Source organism: Desmodus rotundus, chromosome 8 (genome assembly GCF_022682495.2).
Source record: "Desmodus rotundus isolate HL8 chromosome 8, HLdesRot8A.1, whole genome shotgun sequence".
NCBI classification, from domain to species: Eukaryota; Metazoa; Chordata; class Mammalia; order Chiroptera; family Phyllostomidae; genus Desmodus; species Desmodus rotundus.
Genome location: NC_071394.1, coordinates 106,543,299 through 106,559,647, shown reverse-complemented (window position 1 = coordinate 106,559,647; position 16,349 = coordinate 106,543,299). Strand labels below are relative to the sequence as shown.

The 16,349-nt window shown below is 43.2% G+C and overlaps 1 protein-coding gene across 1 annotated transcript in view; it reads left to right on the top strand.

The window, feature by feature from the left end:
* The first annotated feature begins 207 nt into the window (after nucleotides 1-207).
* The window catches only part of ACP3 (acid phosphatase 3), a 42,376-nt gene continuing 26,234 nt past the window's right edge, over nucleotides 208-16,349 (top strand). Inside the window, exons 1-4 of the mRNA XM_024565718.3 lie at nucleotides 208-436; nucleotides 9,102-9,197; nucleotides 11,741-11,827; nucleotides 12,297-12,449. Of these exons, the coding sequence (XP_024421486.2) occupies nucleotides 317-436; nucleotides 9,102-9,197; nucleotides 11,741-11,827; nucleotides 12,297-12,449 (456 nt within the window). The 5' untranslated portion in view covers nucleotides 208-316. The remainder of the gene's footprint in view (nucleotides 437-9,101; nucleotides 9,198-11,740; nucleotides 11,828-12,296; nucleotides 12,450-16,349) is intronic.

Here is a 16,349-nt window from a genome sequence, read left to right as displayed (position 1 = left end):
GTAAAGCTAAAATTAAACTCAAAAAGAAATGTCTGCTAAAATGCTCTGCGACCTTAAGCAACAGCTTTCCCCTCTCTGGGTCTCAGTGTGCTAATTTACTGGTCAGTCCAGAAGCCTGTGATCTCTACCGCCCAGCCCCAAAATTATCGGATTGTACCAAACCCCGCCCCAAGCTACCTGGAGAGTTTACAGTTCGGGAGCCTGGCTCCTCCCAGCTCTTCCTTCTCTTTTAATCCTTGATTAAATAGCTTCCCCTCTAATGGCTTTTGCAGGGGAAGCTGCACCTTCTACATCCTGCTAGAAACAGCTCCCCAGCATGAGAGCCGCCCCGCTGCTGGTGGCCAGGGCGGCAAGCCTTCCCCTTTGCCTCCTGCTTCTGCTCTCCTTCTGGCCGGACCCAGGGGTGGTCGCCAAGGAGCTCAAGTTTGTGACACTGGTGAGTGGAATTCTCTCACTGCTTTTTCTCTTCAAACTGTGACCACCAGGGTCCGAAAACCAAGTGCCTGGTTTCATTTTACCCTTGCGCTGTCTTGGGAAGACCAAACTCAGAGAGGGAGTAATCAAGTTCCACCAGTTCCTCGTAGCGAAGCTTTAACGTGTCCTGACACGAAGGTGTTTGGTTTGGTTAATTTTGCCTTTGCCAATGTTGTTTCTTTATCCCCTTTCTTTACAACTGCCTGGAATGCAGATTCCTTCTGGCGGCCACTCGGTCCAGGAGAAGGAAGCCTCAGCGTGTAGTAGTACCAGGAGCTAAACTAGCTTTGTGCAGTTTAAGGATGATTAATTTGCCAACCAAAAAGCAGTCATTTCGGAATTATGTAGCCCTTTCTGTTTGTTTATCAGGAAATTGAAAAGTATATTTGTAAACAGTGCTTGAAGCGTAAAAATGAAACTAAACTCAAGAGTTCTAAGATGACTTCCTGATACATAGATTTGGTTGACCATTGAAAATCATGTTTTTCTCACCCACACGTGTGACCGGTGGAGGGCTGCCTAATGCATGACGTCAGGGGAAGAACTTATACTGTTGGCATTGTTTTAAAAATAGAGAGTTTGCAAAGTAAAGGGGATTTACAGCTTTACATATCTCTTGGTTTCTGTTTGTGTCTTTGATTTTCTCTGTATCTCTATTTCTCTTTAATCTGTTTCACTTACTGTCTCTCTGCCTCTGACCCTTTTCTCGTCTTTCACAGGCTCTCTCGCTCTCTTTCTCTGCCTCCCATTTTTTATTTGATCGTGAAAGTATGCCAATAAGTAAGTAGATTTTCTTTCTATAAGAGTACTCGTAATTTCTTTTTATAATTATTCCATGTGTAGAATTTACTTAAGAATTAAACATGAAGTTCCTATTTTGTCAGCTTAGTGTAGTCAGAACTTCTTTTCCTTCCACAAAAAAGTTTCATAACCATGTGCTTATGCAAATCATGATTCTTAGCCCAGTAAATCTTTACTAGGTCAGGACAACAGTGAGAGAGAGAACCAGAGAAACGTATCCTCAATTTATTTACAAGTGATTCACAAGCTGTCAGGCTTCTGTGCTGAAAAAGCTGGATAATGTTGTGTACCCCATGGGAAGTTAGACTCCCAGTTAAACAGGGAAATCCAGGCAAGTTAGACTTTTCATTTCTTGGCAAGTTAGACATGGGCTCCTGGCCAACATAGGCATTAAGCAAGCGCTGGGACTCCACAGAAATGCCCCTGCCCACACTGCAAACCTGAGATGAGCTGGCTGAGTAGGAATCCTCCTCGAGCTATTACAGTAAACTCTCAGTTAATTGCATGCATTGGAGTCTCTCCCCCACGTTTTACTCCAGCCCAGGCTAACGTCCCTGACCACCACACTCTTGCAATTTCCTTTCTTCCTCTCCACTCTTGGTTTCCAGCTGTTTAGGAGTCCACATTCCCTAAGAAAAACCTTACAAAGGTAGTTCACTTGGAGCTAAAAAATTAACAATTATCACACAAGGCCAACGTTAACAATTTTTCCTGCCACAACCTCCTTCTGTTATTAGTAGATGAAGGGCAACATAACACACACGTCTTGGCCCATACACGACAACTTCTATCCAAGGACTAAGTCAGATGTCCCTTTCTTCTTTCTACTGACTATAGCAAATATTTGATTATAAAGGGTTCGATTATATAGCCAGGGAAATCCTTAGAAAATCATCAGGAGAACCAGAATAAAAGAAAGGTGCCTCTGATTACAGTGGTGATATTAATGACAATAGTCAATAGTTAATTGAGTGTTTACTAAGTGCCAGGCACTGTTTCGAGAGTTCGATATAGATTACATCACGTAATCCTCCCAACGACCCTATAAAGTGATATTCCAGGAGAACCCAGAATTCCCTGTCAAATCTGAATTTCAGATAAACAGCAAATAATTTTTAGTGTAAGTATGTTCCATACAATAGTTGGGCATCATGTCTTTTTGTTTGCTAAATCTGGCAACCACTCTATGAGGTTTTTGTAAAAACTTTATTATCCCTATTTTATAGGTGAAAAAAAAAAATGAGGCCCAAAGAGGTTAAGCAACTTGTCCATGGTCACACAGGCAAGACTTGAACCCAGGCTGAGTGATCCCAGAGGCCACGCCCCTAATCACTGTTGAGTGTGTAAAGCCCAGTGCATGGAGCCAAAGGCTCCCTTGGAGGTTTGGAGTGTTGGCTTGACTCGTAGTCAGCAGGTGGTTTTCTTGCTTCCCCTCCGCGATCCAAAAGAAATAAATCTCCCCCAACTCTGAAAAGCTGTTCTTGGCAGAAAGCAGAAAACTGTCCTTGGTTCTTGTTCTGTCTTATACACAGAGTTACCACACGGTCTTTTATAAACAGGTTCCCCAAGGTCTTTCCCATAGCGTGCTAGTTCGACGCGTTTTTAATAGAAGTTGCTTGGTAAAATGGGTTCCAACAGCAAATCGGCTTTGGGAATTAAACATGGTTTAAACTGTGCTCAAAGGTCTCTTAAATGCAGGACCCCTCGCATTCTTTAATATTCTAATATGTACTGTGGCTTTCAAAGAAGGGGTTTAGTAAATGGTATTTCCTGAATTTTGACTTCCAGAAAGTAGAAAACCCTTAGAGAATTGCTATTTTAAAATTTACATGGAGAGAGTACGTATGGTGAGTCCCAACTTACCCATCAACCAGCTTCAATAATTATCACTCATGGCCAGTCTTTCCATCCACATGCCCACACACTCCTACTGCCATCCCCCACTTCCATATTCCATTCACAATAGGGAGATGCCATTTGAAAGCATTCTTTCTCCCCTCAGTGAGGGAAAAAGCACAAGTTCAGTTGATCTCAGACAGAGAGAAAAACTCCTTCTCATTCCACCCAGGTTTTACAAACAAAGATGGTGAGTCACACAGTATAAGCTCTTCACAGTCTTCATGGTTAACCTTACAAAAACCTTAAGTCAGACTGAAATGGCCTCCACATCTTGAGCACGTCATCTCCACACTGGGATGGGTAACTTCCACATTGGGTGGATTCAAATGATGCCAGCATCACACATTTTCGGGGACATCAGACCTTCCGGGGGCTTGACTCACTCCCCCTGGAGAGTAAAAGTGGCAAGTTACTTCTCAGGCTGGCAGCCCAATACAGTTCTAAATTTTCTAATGCTCTGTGCTAAAATAAACGTTGAAAGCCATACCTAGGGGAACATTAAACTTTCATTAATCTAAGTTCCAGCAACAGTTACCAGGTATGAGACCATGGACAGGTCACTTAATCCAGCTGAGTCTGAAGTTCCCCAAAGCTAAAGCTGGGGACAGTGACCATAACTATGCTTCCTACTTCACATAGTTGCCTCTAGGTTCAAAGGACATGCTCTACATGGGACAGTGTGAACCGTGAAACAAATGGGAAGCGCCACTTCAAGTCATCAGTCTGAAACGAAGATTTCCAACTTTCTGGATAAAATCTAGCCAATCCTTAATTATTCTTTTTTTAACAAGTTGTGGTAAAATATACAGAACATAAACCTTTTCCATCTTAACCATTTTAACCATTTTAAGTATACAGTTCAGTGGCATTAGGTATATTCACATGGCTGCCTTGCCATTACATCCTCCAACTACAGAACTCTTCATCTCGCAAAACCGCAACTGCATTGCCATTACACAGACTCCCCGTTCCCCCTCCCCTCAGCCCCTGGCAACCGCTGTTCCACTTTCTGACTATGAACCCGACAACTCTGCACACCTCATGGAAGTGCAATCATACAGTATTTGTCCTTTGCGAACTGACCTATTTTACGTAGCCTAATGTCCCCAAGGTTCTAGATAATCCTTTATTATTTGGGGGCTTATAAATGTAATAAAATTCAAATTTTATTATTTTCAAGTTTATAAAATTAATAAACTTAGTTAAACACATCTGTAACTTGAAGCAAAGAAGAGAGAACATAAGGTATTAGATAATTTTCTAGACTGACTATTTCACTTGTTGGTACTCAAGTCTTCCCCACCTATGGATTCGAATGTATTTTCTCTTGCGGACGACACACCTCAAGTGTGGCTTGAGGAGGAGGAAAGGGGGGTTGGGGGCGGTGCCAAGGGGGCGGTGCCAGGGGGGCGGTGCCAGGAGGGCGGTGCCAGGAGGGCAGTGGACAGGGGCGGAGCGGGCAGAGGGAGGATGCTGCCACAGTTCAGGAAACTCACAGTGGAGACCAGAGGTGGATCAAAAAGCAGTAGATTTGGAAAATGAAGGCAGAATCCCTGTGGATTGGATGTAAATATGAAGGAATAAACAGTAACAAAAGGGACCTTAAAGTTTTCTAATTTTGGTTGCTGGAAAGCTGATGCTATCGGGGAAATAGGGTATGTACGAGGCCTTAAGCGTCATGCACCTGGAGGAACTGGAGCCAATCCAAGATGCATTCACTCATTAAAACAAGCCGTATGCGCGTGTGTGTATTTCCTGTTTGGGGGATAAGGCAGTACCCCAGACAGCAAGCATTCTGCCTTCAGGGAGTTTATGGGGGAGAGGAGATACTAGATACAAATACAGTTTAAAAGAAAGAAAGAAAGAAAGAAAGAAAATATCAAGGGTAAAAATAGAACCAGGCAATGAGAAAGAGATGGAGCAGGAATTATTTTATAGCTGGTGGTCAAGGGAGGCCGCTCTGCAGAGGTTGCCTTTCAGGACAGACCTGAATTTAGAGACCGTGTGTGCGTGTGTGTGTGTGTGTGTGTGAGTGAGCACACTGGGGAAAGAAGCAGAAACAGGACATCCAGGCCCTAAGGCTGGAACAGATTTAATGTTTTTGATGGAGCAGCTGGAGGGCTCCCGGGCTAAGCATGTTTAGCAAGAATGTAAGATCAGAACATTGGGGTGGGCAGGGCCAGATCAGGTAGGACCTTGTGTGGAAGGACTTAGAATTTTATGCAAAGAGCCATAGGAAATGATCCAGTGTCTGAGAGTGCAAGGGTGTAAACGAAACAAGACTGGCCACACTCGCATTACCAATTGTTGGAGCAAGTGGTGGGCTACTAGGGAGGGGCTCGTTATAAAAACCTCCACTTTTGTGTGGCCTTACAGTATTCTGCCAAATAAATGTTAGCAGAATGAGAGGAGTCTAAGCAGTCAAGCAACCTATTCTGATTGACAGTTCTTTGCAAAGCACTTGACTGCTGCATGGAGAGAGGGACCAGGCCTGGTGCCCTCGAGTCCACGCATCAGGGTCTCCGCATCCCAATGCAACTCAACAAACCTGGTTAGCAGACTCCACGGAGCAGCATCATTTATTGGGGTAGCACACCATGGTTCTCTAAAGAAAAAAATTATCTGTGACTTCACAGAACAAAATGAACGTGATGTGGTGGGGAAAGCAGTGGGCTGGCAATCGGGAGACTTAGGAGGTCTGGACAGCTGACTTGATCTCTTCGAGCCCCAGTGTCCTTACTTGTTCGGTGCAGCAGTAGTGGGACCTGTCCTCACAAGGGGATAGCAGGAGAAAGGACTGCAAAACCCGTGGAGGGTTGCACAGGCAGAGTGGGTCGTTACCGTCTTGAATGTCTCCCTGTTGTAATTGCCACTAGTGCTGCAAACAGACCCACTGCTCATAATACATTTTTAGTTTTCTAGAGGATTGCCTAGAGAGTGATTGCCGGACTGAGAACAGAAGCTATAAATTTGGCAGAGCCGCAGTTAAGAAGGTTGCCCTGCCACAGACTTAAAGAGCACCTAGGCAGAGTCCAAAGGCCCCAGCTGAACTGGCGAAACTCCAGAAGCTCAAGAATGCCGCCTGTATGTGTGTGTGCCCTTGTGTACACACACACACACTTGGGTTTCCAGCACTGGAGTTGGAGGATGGTTTATTAAGTGTTTCTGGCCAACACTCCTTCCAAAGGGTTCAGAGCGTGTTAGGGCCACTACCTCGGAAACCTCTAAAACCTGCCGAAGTGTAGAGGAGCACAATCATTTCTGACCTGTGAGACCGAGTCGGAAAGCTTGCCCGTGTCTCGTGATTCTGTCTCAGTGCTCTGCTCTTTTAAGCACGTTCCTCTAAGGAAGAACCTTTTGGCATCTCTGTGCCACACTGGAAGAAGAGTTGTTTTGGGCCACACATTGAACACATTGTGACACGTCATCACAAAAACAACCCCATAATGTTTTGAGTAAATTTACGATTTTGTGTTGGGCCAAGTTCACATCATCCTGAGCTGCACGCGGCCCTCGGGCTGTAGCTTGGACACCCCTGGAAGGGACCACACTTGTTTTGCTCCCCAGGCCATTCTGTCAATTAGCTGCATAACCTCAGCTTTATTGTTTAAATACTGTTTGGGGTTTATATCAAGGGCGATGCACCACCCTTACTCACACATAGCTTCCCAACTGAGAGGGAAAGAGCAGAGTTTATAAAAAGCCCCATATCCTAGATCATGCACATTTAGCGATGCGATGCTGAGGGGTGTGTGGGGCCACAGAGAAACACCCCTCTCACTCGAGGGTAAGAATGCCGGCATTGGAGACACAGCCTGTGTTGGAAGCTCTTCTCTACCACTCACGCGTTGTGTGACCTTGGGCAGGTCACTTAACTAAGGTCTGTTTCCTCGTTTGTGAAATGAAAATAATAGCTGCTTTATACAACGGGTGAGAGGAATAAATGTGTAAAAAGCACTTAGCACAGTTTCTAGGAGGAAACAAGAGTTTGAAAAATGTTGAGGCATTATTGGTGTGGTTACAGGCTGGTAGGAAATGTAAATCATCTCATCTGACTTCCTTTGACTAACTCAGTGGCTCATAACGGGGGTGATTTTGCCCCCAGGGGACATTAGGCACTGTCTGAAGGCCTTTTGACTGTGGCAAGTGGGGAATGCTACTGGCATCTAGTGGGCAAAGGCGAGGGATGTAAAATGCTGAGCATCCTACAGTGCACAGGACAGCCCCTCACGGGAATTACCCAACCCAAAGGTCAACAGTGCTGAGGCCGAGAAACCCTGGAAACTGAGCAATGTGGGGTTTACAGTCTACTGAACCCATGTAACAACTGGAGTCACCCAGATCTGGGGAAGTATTTTGTACATACTGTTTGGGGATCAAAATGTCTGAACTGTTTCCACTCTGAAAAGAGAAGCACTAAGGATTGGCCTCAAAAATCTCTGCTCGTGGCCAAGTCACGCTTAGTGGCTAATAATTGTAGGTTCTCACAGAGAGTGTGTAGCCTTTCTTCCTGCCAGGAGGGTACCACTTACGACCGTAGCTCCCTACCCAACCACAATGTTTTCTTAAGATCCACTGCACCATTAGCCCTCTGTTTCCCGCAGCCTGTTCTACTGGGAGATTTTAGGTTAGGGAAGGAACTGTCAACCTTTTCATCTCGTGGCACACAATAAATTGCTAAAATTCTGCGGCACACTGAAAAATATATTGGATTTTTTGCCGATCTGACAAAAAATAGATATTATTTTTGATTTATTCACACAGGACAGCTATTGTTGTGTTGGCTGTTGTCGTTTTTTTTTAATTTGACAATCTAAGGGAAAAGAGGTCAGTGCCGCTGATTAAAGAGTTGGCTGTCATTGGTTTGGGGACCAAAAGATCAGTTCTCTTCAGACACCAGAGACACAACCCAGGTCTTAGAGTCCTCCCTCAAAGTCCTGGAACCCCACCTCAAAGATAGCTAAAGTTTTGAGACTGCGCCTAATTCAGTGTCTGCTGAACTATTTTATAGAATTTCAGACGAGCGGCCTCCTGGCTGTCTTTTCAATGCAGCATCTTAGTTAAGTAGTATAAGTGAAAAGTGCAGGGACTCTCAGATAATGCAATTAAATATGTTTGCTGACATCAGTATAAACTTCACCTTGTACTTCTTGCATATTTTTCTTTCCCTATCATTTGCTTATAAAATAACTTTGTGTTTGACTTGGTATACTTCTCAGAAAATATTCAAAGAGCCAAGATTTCAGAAGTTCAGGCTACTCTCCCTGAAGGATCAAATGAGCAATCAAAACAGCATGACATGTATGCATATCCAAAGTACGTCCTTAAAGTATTGAGGATTCACTCTTCTCATCTCCCCACCACAGTTCTTTTACCCCCAACCTCCTAAAAACTCACAAATCACTGGCTCAAAGTGGTTGCAAATTCTTGTAGCATTTAATAGCCACTATTTTATTACATGCAAAAAATTGAACACCATTATTACTGTAACCACAGTTAAGGAAGGAATAATTCTCATCAGAGTCTGTCTGCAATAAAGTGATGTTGCTAAACTTTGCGTTCCTTCTCGTCCTACCCAATGCACGAACCAGTCTGCAGGTGTGGGTCACCTGCCTCCTAATAGCTAACCAGCTTGGTACTTGCATTACTTGAAACACAGGAAAAGTGTCAGTGGTCTTAGAACAGTGGTTCTTAACCTAAGATTTACCTGAGGAGGTTTTTAAAATTCTGATGCCCTGGCCGCATTCCAAACTAATTAGAACAAAATCACTAGGGCTGGGTCCATCCTCAGAATCTTTTTAACTCCCCAGGTGATTTTATGAGCAGCCAAAGCTGAGGACCAGTGGTTGAAAATACTTCTGTCGTGAGGAGCAGAGGTGGAATACCTAAGTGAAATTTGTAACACTACTGTCTTACTCTATTTTCAGGTTTTTAGGCATGGAGACCGAAGTCCCATTGAAACCTTCCCCAATGACCCCATTAAAGAATCCTCGTGGCCACAAGGATTTGGCCAACTCACTCAGGTTGGTTGGATTTTTAGCTAACGTTGGCAATAGGTCTCAAGGGAAACAAAACGTTGTGGGGTTTATAATCTATCGAAACCACATAACTACTTTAATTACTCTGATTCGGGAAAATACTTTGCAAGTCTAAACTGTGTTCCAATTGTGGAACAAGAGGAACTAATGGTTAGCTCAGTTCATTTCTCATCATGTCCAAGTCACCCTTAGTGACCAGGAACTGGGAAAAGTACAGAGAAGTGCCTGTTTTGATCTCTTTTACCCTGGGTTTTATTAAAGGATAAGAGATGTACATGAGCAACAGGAGTTTAGAGAAGCTGACGAGAGCCAAAAGCCAGCCCCTGAGTTTCTCAGGCTCCACCTGAGAAAGTAGAAAATGTAATCAATCCTGTAATCAATGAGCTGAATCAACAGTGTTGGGAAAACATAATTCCTCTGGAGGTGCTGATAGCAAATTTGATTTCTTGTCAGCTGGATATGTTGGGGTTGAGTCTTCCTTATAAGTGGTCAGTTACACATAGGAAGCCCTACTTCCTATAGAGGAGAAGCTGAATTGGGGAACGAAGGCATTATTTGAAAAGCTTTAAAAAGTATTGATGTCTGCCTAGGAGATTCTTATTTAATTGGTCTAGAGTGTGGCCTGGATATTGGGATTTTTAGAAGCTCCTGGTTGCTCAGCTGACTCTAATGGCAGCCAAAGCCAAGAATTACTGCCCTAAATCAACTACTGTGTTTTATAGAGAAGGAAACTCAGGGAGGCCCTTTGAGGTCAGCATCTTCTGGCTCTCAGGTCAGAGCTCTTCCCACCATGGCCTACCCAGCTTGTGACTTCCTGAATAAGAGGTGTTACAACAATTCAGGGCTGCTTCTTCATGGATCTATATAGATTCCTGTGCCTTTGCTGTGCTTTTGCAGTTAAGACCAAAATACTCTTCCAGACTGTGGGATCTGTATTCTTCTGAGAGTTTCTCCACTAACCATCAGAATCTCCTAGAGCAGTGTTTCTCAAGCTTTCAAGTGCAAATGACTCATCTGGAGATCTTGTTGAAAATGCAGATTCTAGTGCAGCAGGTCTGACATGAGACCTGGGACTCTGCATTTCTGACATACCTCCAGGTGATGCCATCCATGTTGGTACATGGACACCCTTGAAGCAGCAAGGCTCTAGAGCTCAAAATTGCCCTTGACCAGGCACTTCTAGTGTGCATAATGACAAGTGATGGCTTTCTAGGTGTGGTTTTCAGAGTGTGGTTCCTGGATGAGCAATATAACCATCACCTGGAAACTTAATATAACCGTGAAATCTTTGGCCCCGCCTACTAAATCAGAAACTCTGGGTGGGAGCCTGGGAATTTTTGTTACAACGAGTCCTCCAGATGATTCTGTGCATGGTGAACTTTGAAAAGCGCTGCTCTACAGACATTGGCTATTTCCTCAAAAGTCAGTTATAAGTTAGAACAACGATTAGACCCAAAGGACCTGCTTATTCAGCTCCCCAGGTCATCCAGGAAACTCACAAACCTCAAAGCACACATTCCTTTTCTACCTCCTTCCCCATTCTCTAGGAGTGGTGGTGATAGTGGTGGCCAGGAGTGACAAGCAAATGAGTGGGACCAAGCAGAGGCCACAGTGACCACATCCTCTTGGACTCCCAATGCTCTGGTGAAGCTCTAGATGAAAGACATACTTGAGTACAGTGTTTCTCAAAGCATGGAGCTCTTCTACTCCATGGATCTGAATCGCTCAGGGCGCTTGTCAAAATGCACATTCCAGGGCTACAACCCAGGATTTAATGAGCAGGAGTCTCTGGGGGAAATGCTGAGGAATCCACATTTCAGCAAGCACCCCTAGATAAATTTTGCTTCTGATACACAATAATGCTTGAGGACCACTGAGCTAAAGCAATGCTTCTCAATGGTTACTGGCCATCGGAATCATAAGGAGCTTGTTAAAATCAGATTCTTGAGCTCATCCCCAAAGCAGGTGGGGCCCAAGAACTTCATCTCTGACACACTCCCACATGATGCTAACCCTGCTGATCCACAGACCACACTTTGTAACAGGTTCTAGTCTTTCAGGTACCACACATAGATAAACCGTGCAAATAATAAAACATTGCACCCAGAGATTGAAAGTGATCTTCAGATTCATCAAATCCAACCTCCTATCAGGTGGTTGAATTTCTTCCTCCAACAGCCCCTCCCCGACCCCAAGCGGTCAACCAGTCCTTTGAGTGCTCTGCCAACAAAGACGGCCATTGCATGTTCCACCACCAGAGATGGGTCACTTGTGCAAACCAGATCCATCATCAACTGTTAACTGTGCAAGGCTCTATGTTAAATGCTAATGAAGAGACAGAGTTTTCTCAGGGAGTCATGACTAAATATTACAGCTTTCTTTTCTTGTTTTGATTTACAAATGTGTTGCTATTGTGAAACTATTAAAGTACACCATTGTTCACACTACTCATCTGATGAGAGGTGAGATGCATAGATAGGATTCGTAGAACTTACCTTTAGTAATTTTTGCTTTTATTCTTCCCCTAGGTGGGCATGGAGCAGCATTATGAACTTGGAGAGTATATAAGGAAAAGATATGGAAAATTCTTGAATGAGTCCTATAAACATCAACAGGCAAGTTGGGGGGCTCAAAGTGGGAACCTTGTCCCTCTGAAAGAAGTTAACATAATGTTGCACTTGTCAAAGCGTTTTGCCTGTTTCCCAAAGAACTTAGATAAGTCAGGTATCTTGTTTAGAAATGTCCTCCTCTTTATAGAAATAGTTTGTTCCAAAAAAATTATGAAGAAGAGTAAGTTCAAAATTTTATGGACATCTATGGTAAATACTTGAGCTTGGCAGGTAATGGCAAGTAGCCACCACTTAATTGGTCCCTTGTCGAGTCAACTATTGGCATACCAGGTTGCTTTACAGCATGGTATGCTCATAATTCTGTCTCTTCCGTGACAGATTCGGCGATCATGATGTTATCACAATGTCTGCTAATATGCTGGTGTGGGTGTCCTGCCCTTTCTCAGATATTAGCTGCACAGGAAAAGCCCACAGCTCCTCTCAGCTGGAGTCTGCTTTGATCTTCCCACTTTAGATCTATGTTCGAAGCACCGACATCGACCGGACTCTGATGAGTGCTATGACAAACCTGGCAGCCCTGTTTCCCCCAGAGGGTATCAGCGTCTGGAATCCCAACCTGCCCTGGCAGCCCATCCCTGTGCACACAGTCCCTGTTTCTGAAGATCAGGTCAGTGTCCTGGGAAAACCGGGAGATTCTATTGGTCCTGAAAGGACTAATGCAGGTTGCTCAGTACTTGTGGATCCGGGAGTCTGGACTCTCCTTGGGCTGTGCAGCCTTAATTCTTTCCTAAATAAAGGTGCAAAGGACAGTGCAGAACATAGGAAGCCTGAGGCAATAGAGAGTAGGAACGGAATTTCTCTTTGCATCTTTATTTGGTTTTGCCATTCTTTCAACTTTCGGCAATTTGTCCCTCTCTGTCTACACACACCCACACACATCACACACAGCTCCCAGTGTTCTGCCTTCAATTGTTTTGATGGCCCACAGAGAGTTCTTCTCCCTCTAAAATATCCTAAGACTTCTTTACCTGCAGAGTAACCCTAAAATCCTCATTTCTAGGTAGGAAAAAAAAGAGAGAGTTGAGTATATAATTGATATCCAACACTTTATATGTGTCCTTGAATTTACCCTTCATAACAACCTTTGAATGGACAATATTATCGCTTTCCTAGGGAAATTAGTACTTAGAGAAGTTAACCAAAATGGTAAGCAACACTACTGGGACCAGGCAATTCCAGAGTGATGTCCTTCTCTGTAAACTAGTGGCTCTCAAACTTAGCTGCATATTACAATCACCAGACAATTGTTTTTTAAAATCCTGATGCCCACAGCAGCCTCCATAACAAATCAGAATGTCTGAGGTTGGGACGAGGCATCAGCATTGTTTAACCAGTCTCCCTGTGGACTCCTCGGAGTCCAGTGGACAGCCGAGTCTGAGAAGCAGTACTATAAAGCAAGCCCCAAATTTATTTACACTGGTTGGGACTGGTCAAGGACTCTTTAACCTTTTCAGAGGAATTGCTATTTTTTAATAGTAACAAATAAATCTAACTAACCTCCCAGGTGTAGAATTTAGACTATATGAAGGAATAGTCAGGAACAAGGGGTCCTTCTACTTCCCCTGCCACATTGAAAACATGGCCATCTCCCCTCTCTGTGGCCACGGCTTACCGTGACCGCTGGACCCAGACTCCTGCTCGGTGACCTCTTGGGTAGTTATTATTCTCTTTGCCCTGCAGGTGCTCCTAGAAATTTGACCTTATTGCTGTATCTCATGACTTAAAACTTTCCCCCAAATGCTTTGTAGAAACAACTTAACCCTGTCCACCTCATCCTGGGTAAATATGCTCCAACCGGTTTTTCTGGTGTTTCCTAAGAGGGCGGGATTATTTATGTATGCATCTTTCCATCACATAATCAATCAGGAATGACGTATTATGATTATCAGTGTTTTCAAGAGTTTGTAAATATATTCTTCCAAAAAGGAAAAAAGTCACTTTTTGCTGCCTTTTCTACTTATAGACTGGAGAAAGCACCAACTTTAACCAAAGTAGGCCAAGGTAGCTGTTAAACCCTCAATCCTGGGAGGTAGTAATTACATGGTAAAGAGAATACAGGTGCTATTAGAAGAGGAAGAGGAAAATGAGGAGAGGAAGAGAGAAACAAGTAAGATTACCTACCTAGGACTTCTAGCTACCTACTCACTCACTAAGCTAAAAACAGTTCTCTCCAACATCAACTAAGAAATCTAACAAAATCAATCAGTCAACACAAAGTTATTCCCAGAGCTGTGCTAAGTGCTATGGAGAGGTATAAGAGAAATAGGTAGCCAAGTTTCTTTGTTAATTTCTAATCCATTTGATGAAAAGTTTCACATGTGAAATGTGTAGACTGTAAGATGGTGAGCAATGATTTCAAATACAAGCTGTACATGCTGAAGGAATTCAGAGAATAAGATGTACCTGGAGCTACCAAAGGGCACTTGCCCTTCTGAGTTCAGAGTTCATATTCAGAAAGAATGAAACTATGTTCAGTACAGATTAGAGAATCCAAATTTAATAGCCAGAAGGAATCATGAGGCCGAAAGGCAGCGTCCAATAAAAGCTTCAAAGTTGGGAAAACCTAGGTTTGAGAGCCAACTGATTCAGACACTTGACCTTCAATAACCCTGCACCTCAGTTTCCTTTTCTGTAAAATGGGAACAGCGTCCACCTAACTTCTTCATAGGGATTTGAGAAAAGAAGTTAGTTAAGAAATGGAATAGAGTTTATAAGCTGCAAAATGCTGGGCAGATGTTTAGGTATTATTCTATACATTTTCATCCCGACTCTTTAATGTATGGAATGAGAAAGCGAAAGTCTAGAAAGGTTAAATAATTCATTAAAACCTAGACCTTTCAATGAACAGCCCTGTGCTTTTCCCCTCAACAATGTCTTTTCTAAACTACGGAAAATTTTGAAAGCCATGTAAGGAAATTTAGATGTAAAGCAGTAAATATAGAAGTATATCTTCTTTAGAATGTCAACCATAATTGACAAATAAAATTAAATCATTTTTTTCCTATAACACCCACATGCTGAGTGGTGCTTCAAGGCATTTGTCTGACAATGGCTTGGGAGGAAAGATCCTTGAGCCTCTAAGAATAACTGTTGAAGCAATTCGGCAATAAGGAAACGAAGGCCTGAAATCAGACGGTGTAGACATTAGGGGAAGGAAAGAGGGAAGACAAATTCTGACACACAGAATCAGAAATAACGAGAAGCAACTTACTTAAAAAAATGTTTTCTCAGTAACTAGTAATATACCCGGCCCCATTCCAGGCATTGACAACACAGCAGTGAATAAATTAGTCAAGATCTTGATTGTCCATGAGTTTTTATTTTATAGGAACTAGATCATAAAAAAGTAAATAAATAAAATAACCTCCGATGGCGACAAGCTCCTCTAAGGAGATAAAACAAGGCAACGTGGTGGAGGCTGGGGTGGGATGGTCAGAAAATCCAGGTGGGAGGCAGCAGGGGGGCAGCTCAAGCAGGGAACAGTCTGCAGAGACCTCAAGCCTGTGTGTTCGAGGGAGGCGGAGCCCCACAGGGCTGCTGGGGTGGGGCGGGTGAGGACAGCAGTGGGAACGCAGGGCAGAGCAGGCACTAGGGGCTAACAGGGAGTTGGGGTTTTATTCCAAGTAAGATGGAAAGCCGACGAAGGTTCTGAACCACAGAATGGCATGACCTGACTGAGGCTTGAAAAAAGGTTAGTGTTTACAAAAACAATAAAAAGGATTAGTGGAGTTGCTCCTGGAGAATGAAATGTGCAAGTAGAAAGAGTGGACACCCACTGACCAAGCAGGGTGCTCTTACAGTAGTTGAAACACAGATTATGGCGGCTTGGGCTGGGAAGGGAGAATGAAGATAAACAAAAGGGGTCTATTCTGGAAATATTTTAAAAGGAAACACGCAAAAGTGATGAGTTTCTGAAGCAGGATGATAAATGTTGCCATTGGCAGAAGTAGAGAGATCACGAAGAGGAAATGGTTAGAAATGAAGAAGTTGAGTTCAGCTTTGTACATGTTAAATTTGAGGAAGAAGAGAACCATCCAAGTAGTGATATCCTCCGAGGGCTGCACTAGCCACAGATGGAAAGTAAGAGCAACAAAATAAACCCGGGAGTCACCAACCTGTTAAAGCTACAAAAGATTGTTGAATTTAAACTCATTTTAGCACAATCACTTTGTCCTCGCTATATGTCTTTAAATATATACGTTTTTTCCATTGATTTAATATGTGCCCTTATTTTAGCAATCTGTGAATTGACAGGAATTAAGTCAATGAATGGTTAATTGATCTCTCAAGATTCTTTCCAGAACCCATAATTCATTTCTCTGTACTCATGCGCACCTAGAAATAAAAGGAGTCAGGAAAAAAAAAGCAAGATAACAGTTACTATTTCACATGGAAAACCAGGAAGTGTAAATATTTATCAACAGCACAGTCCTATTTAGGCAAATTCATGAAAGAAAAAATAAAAGGTTTTCAGTTCTGGGTGTATATCCTATTATTTAAGACCTGC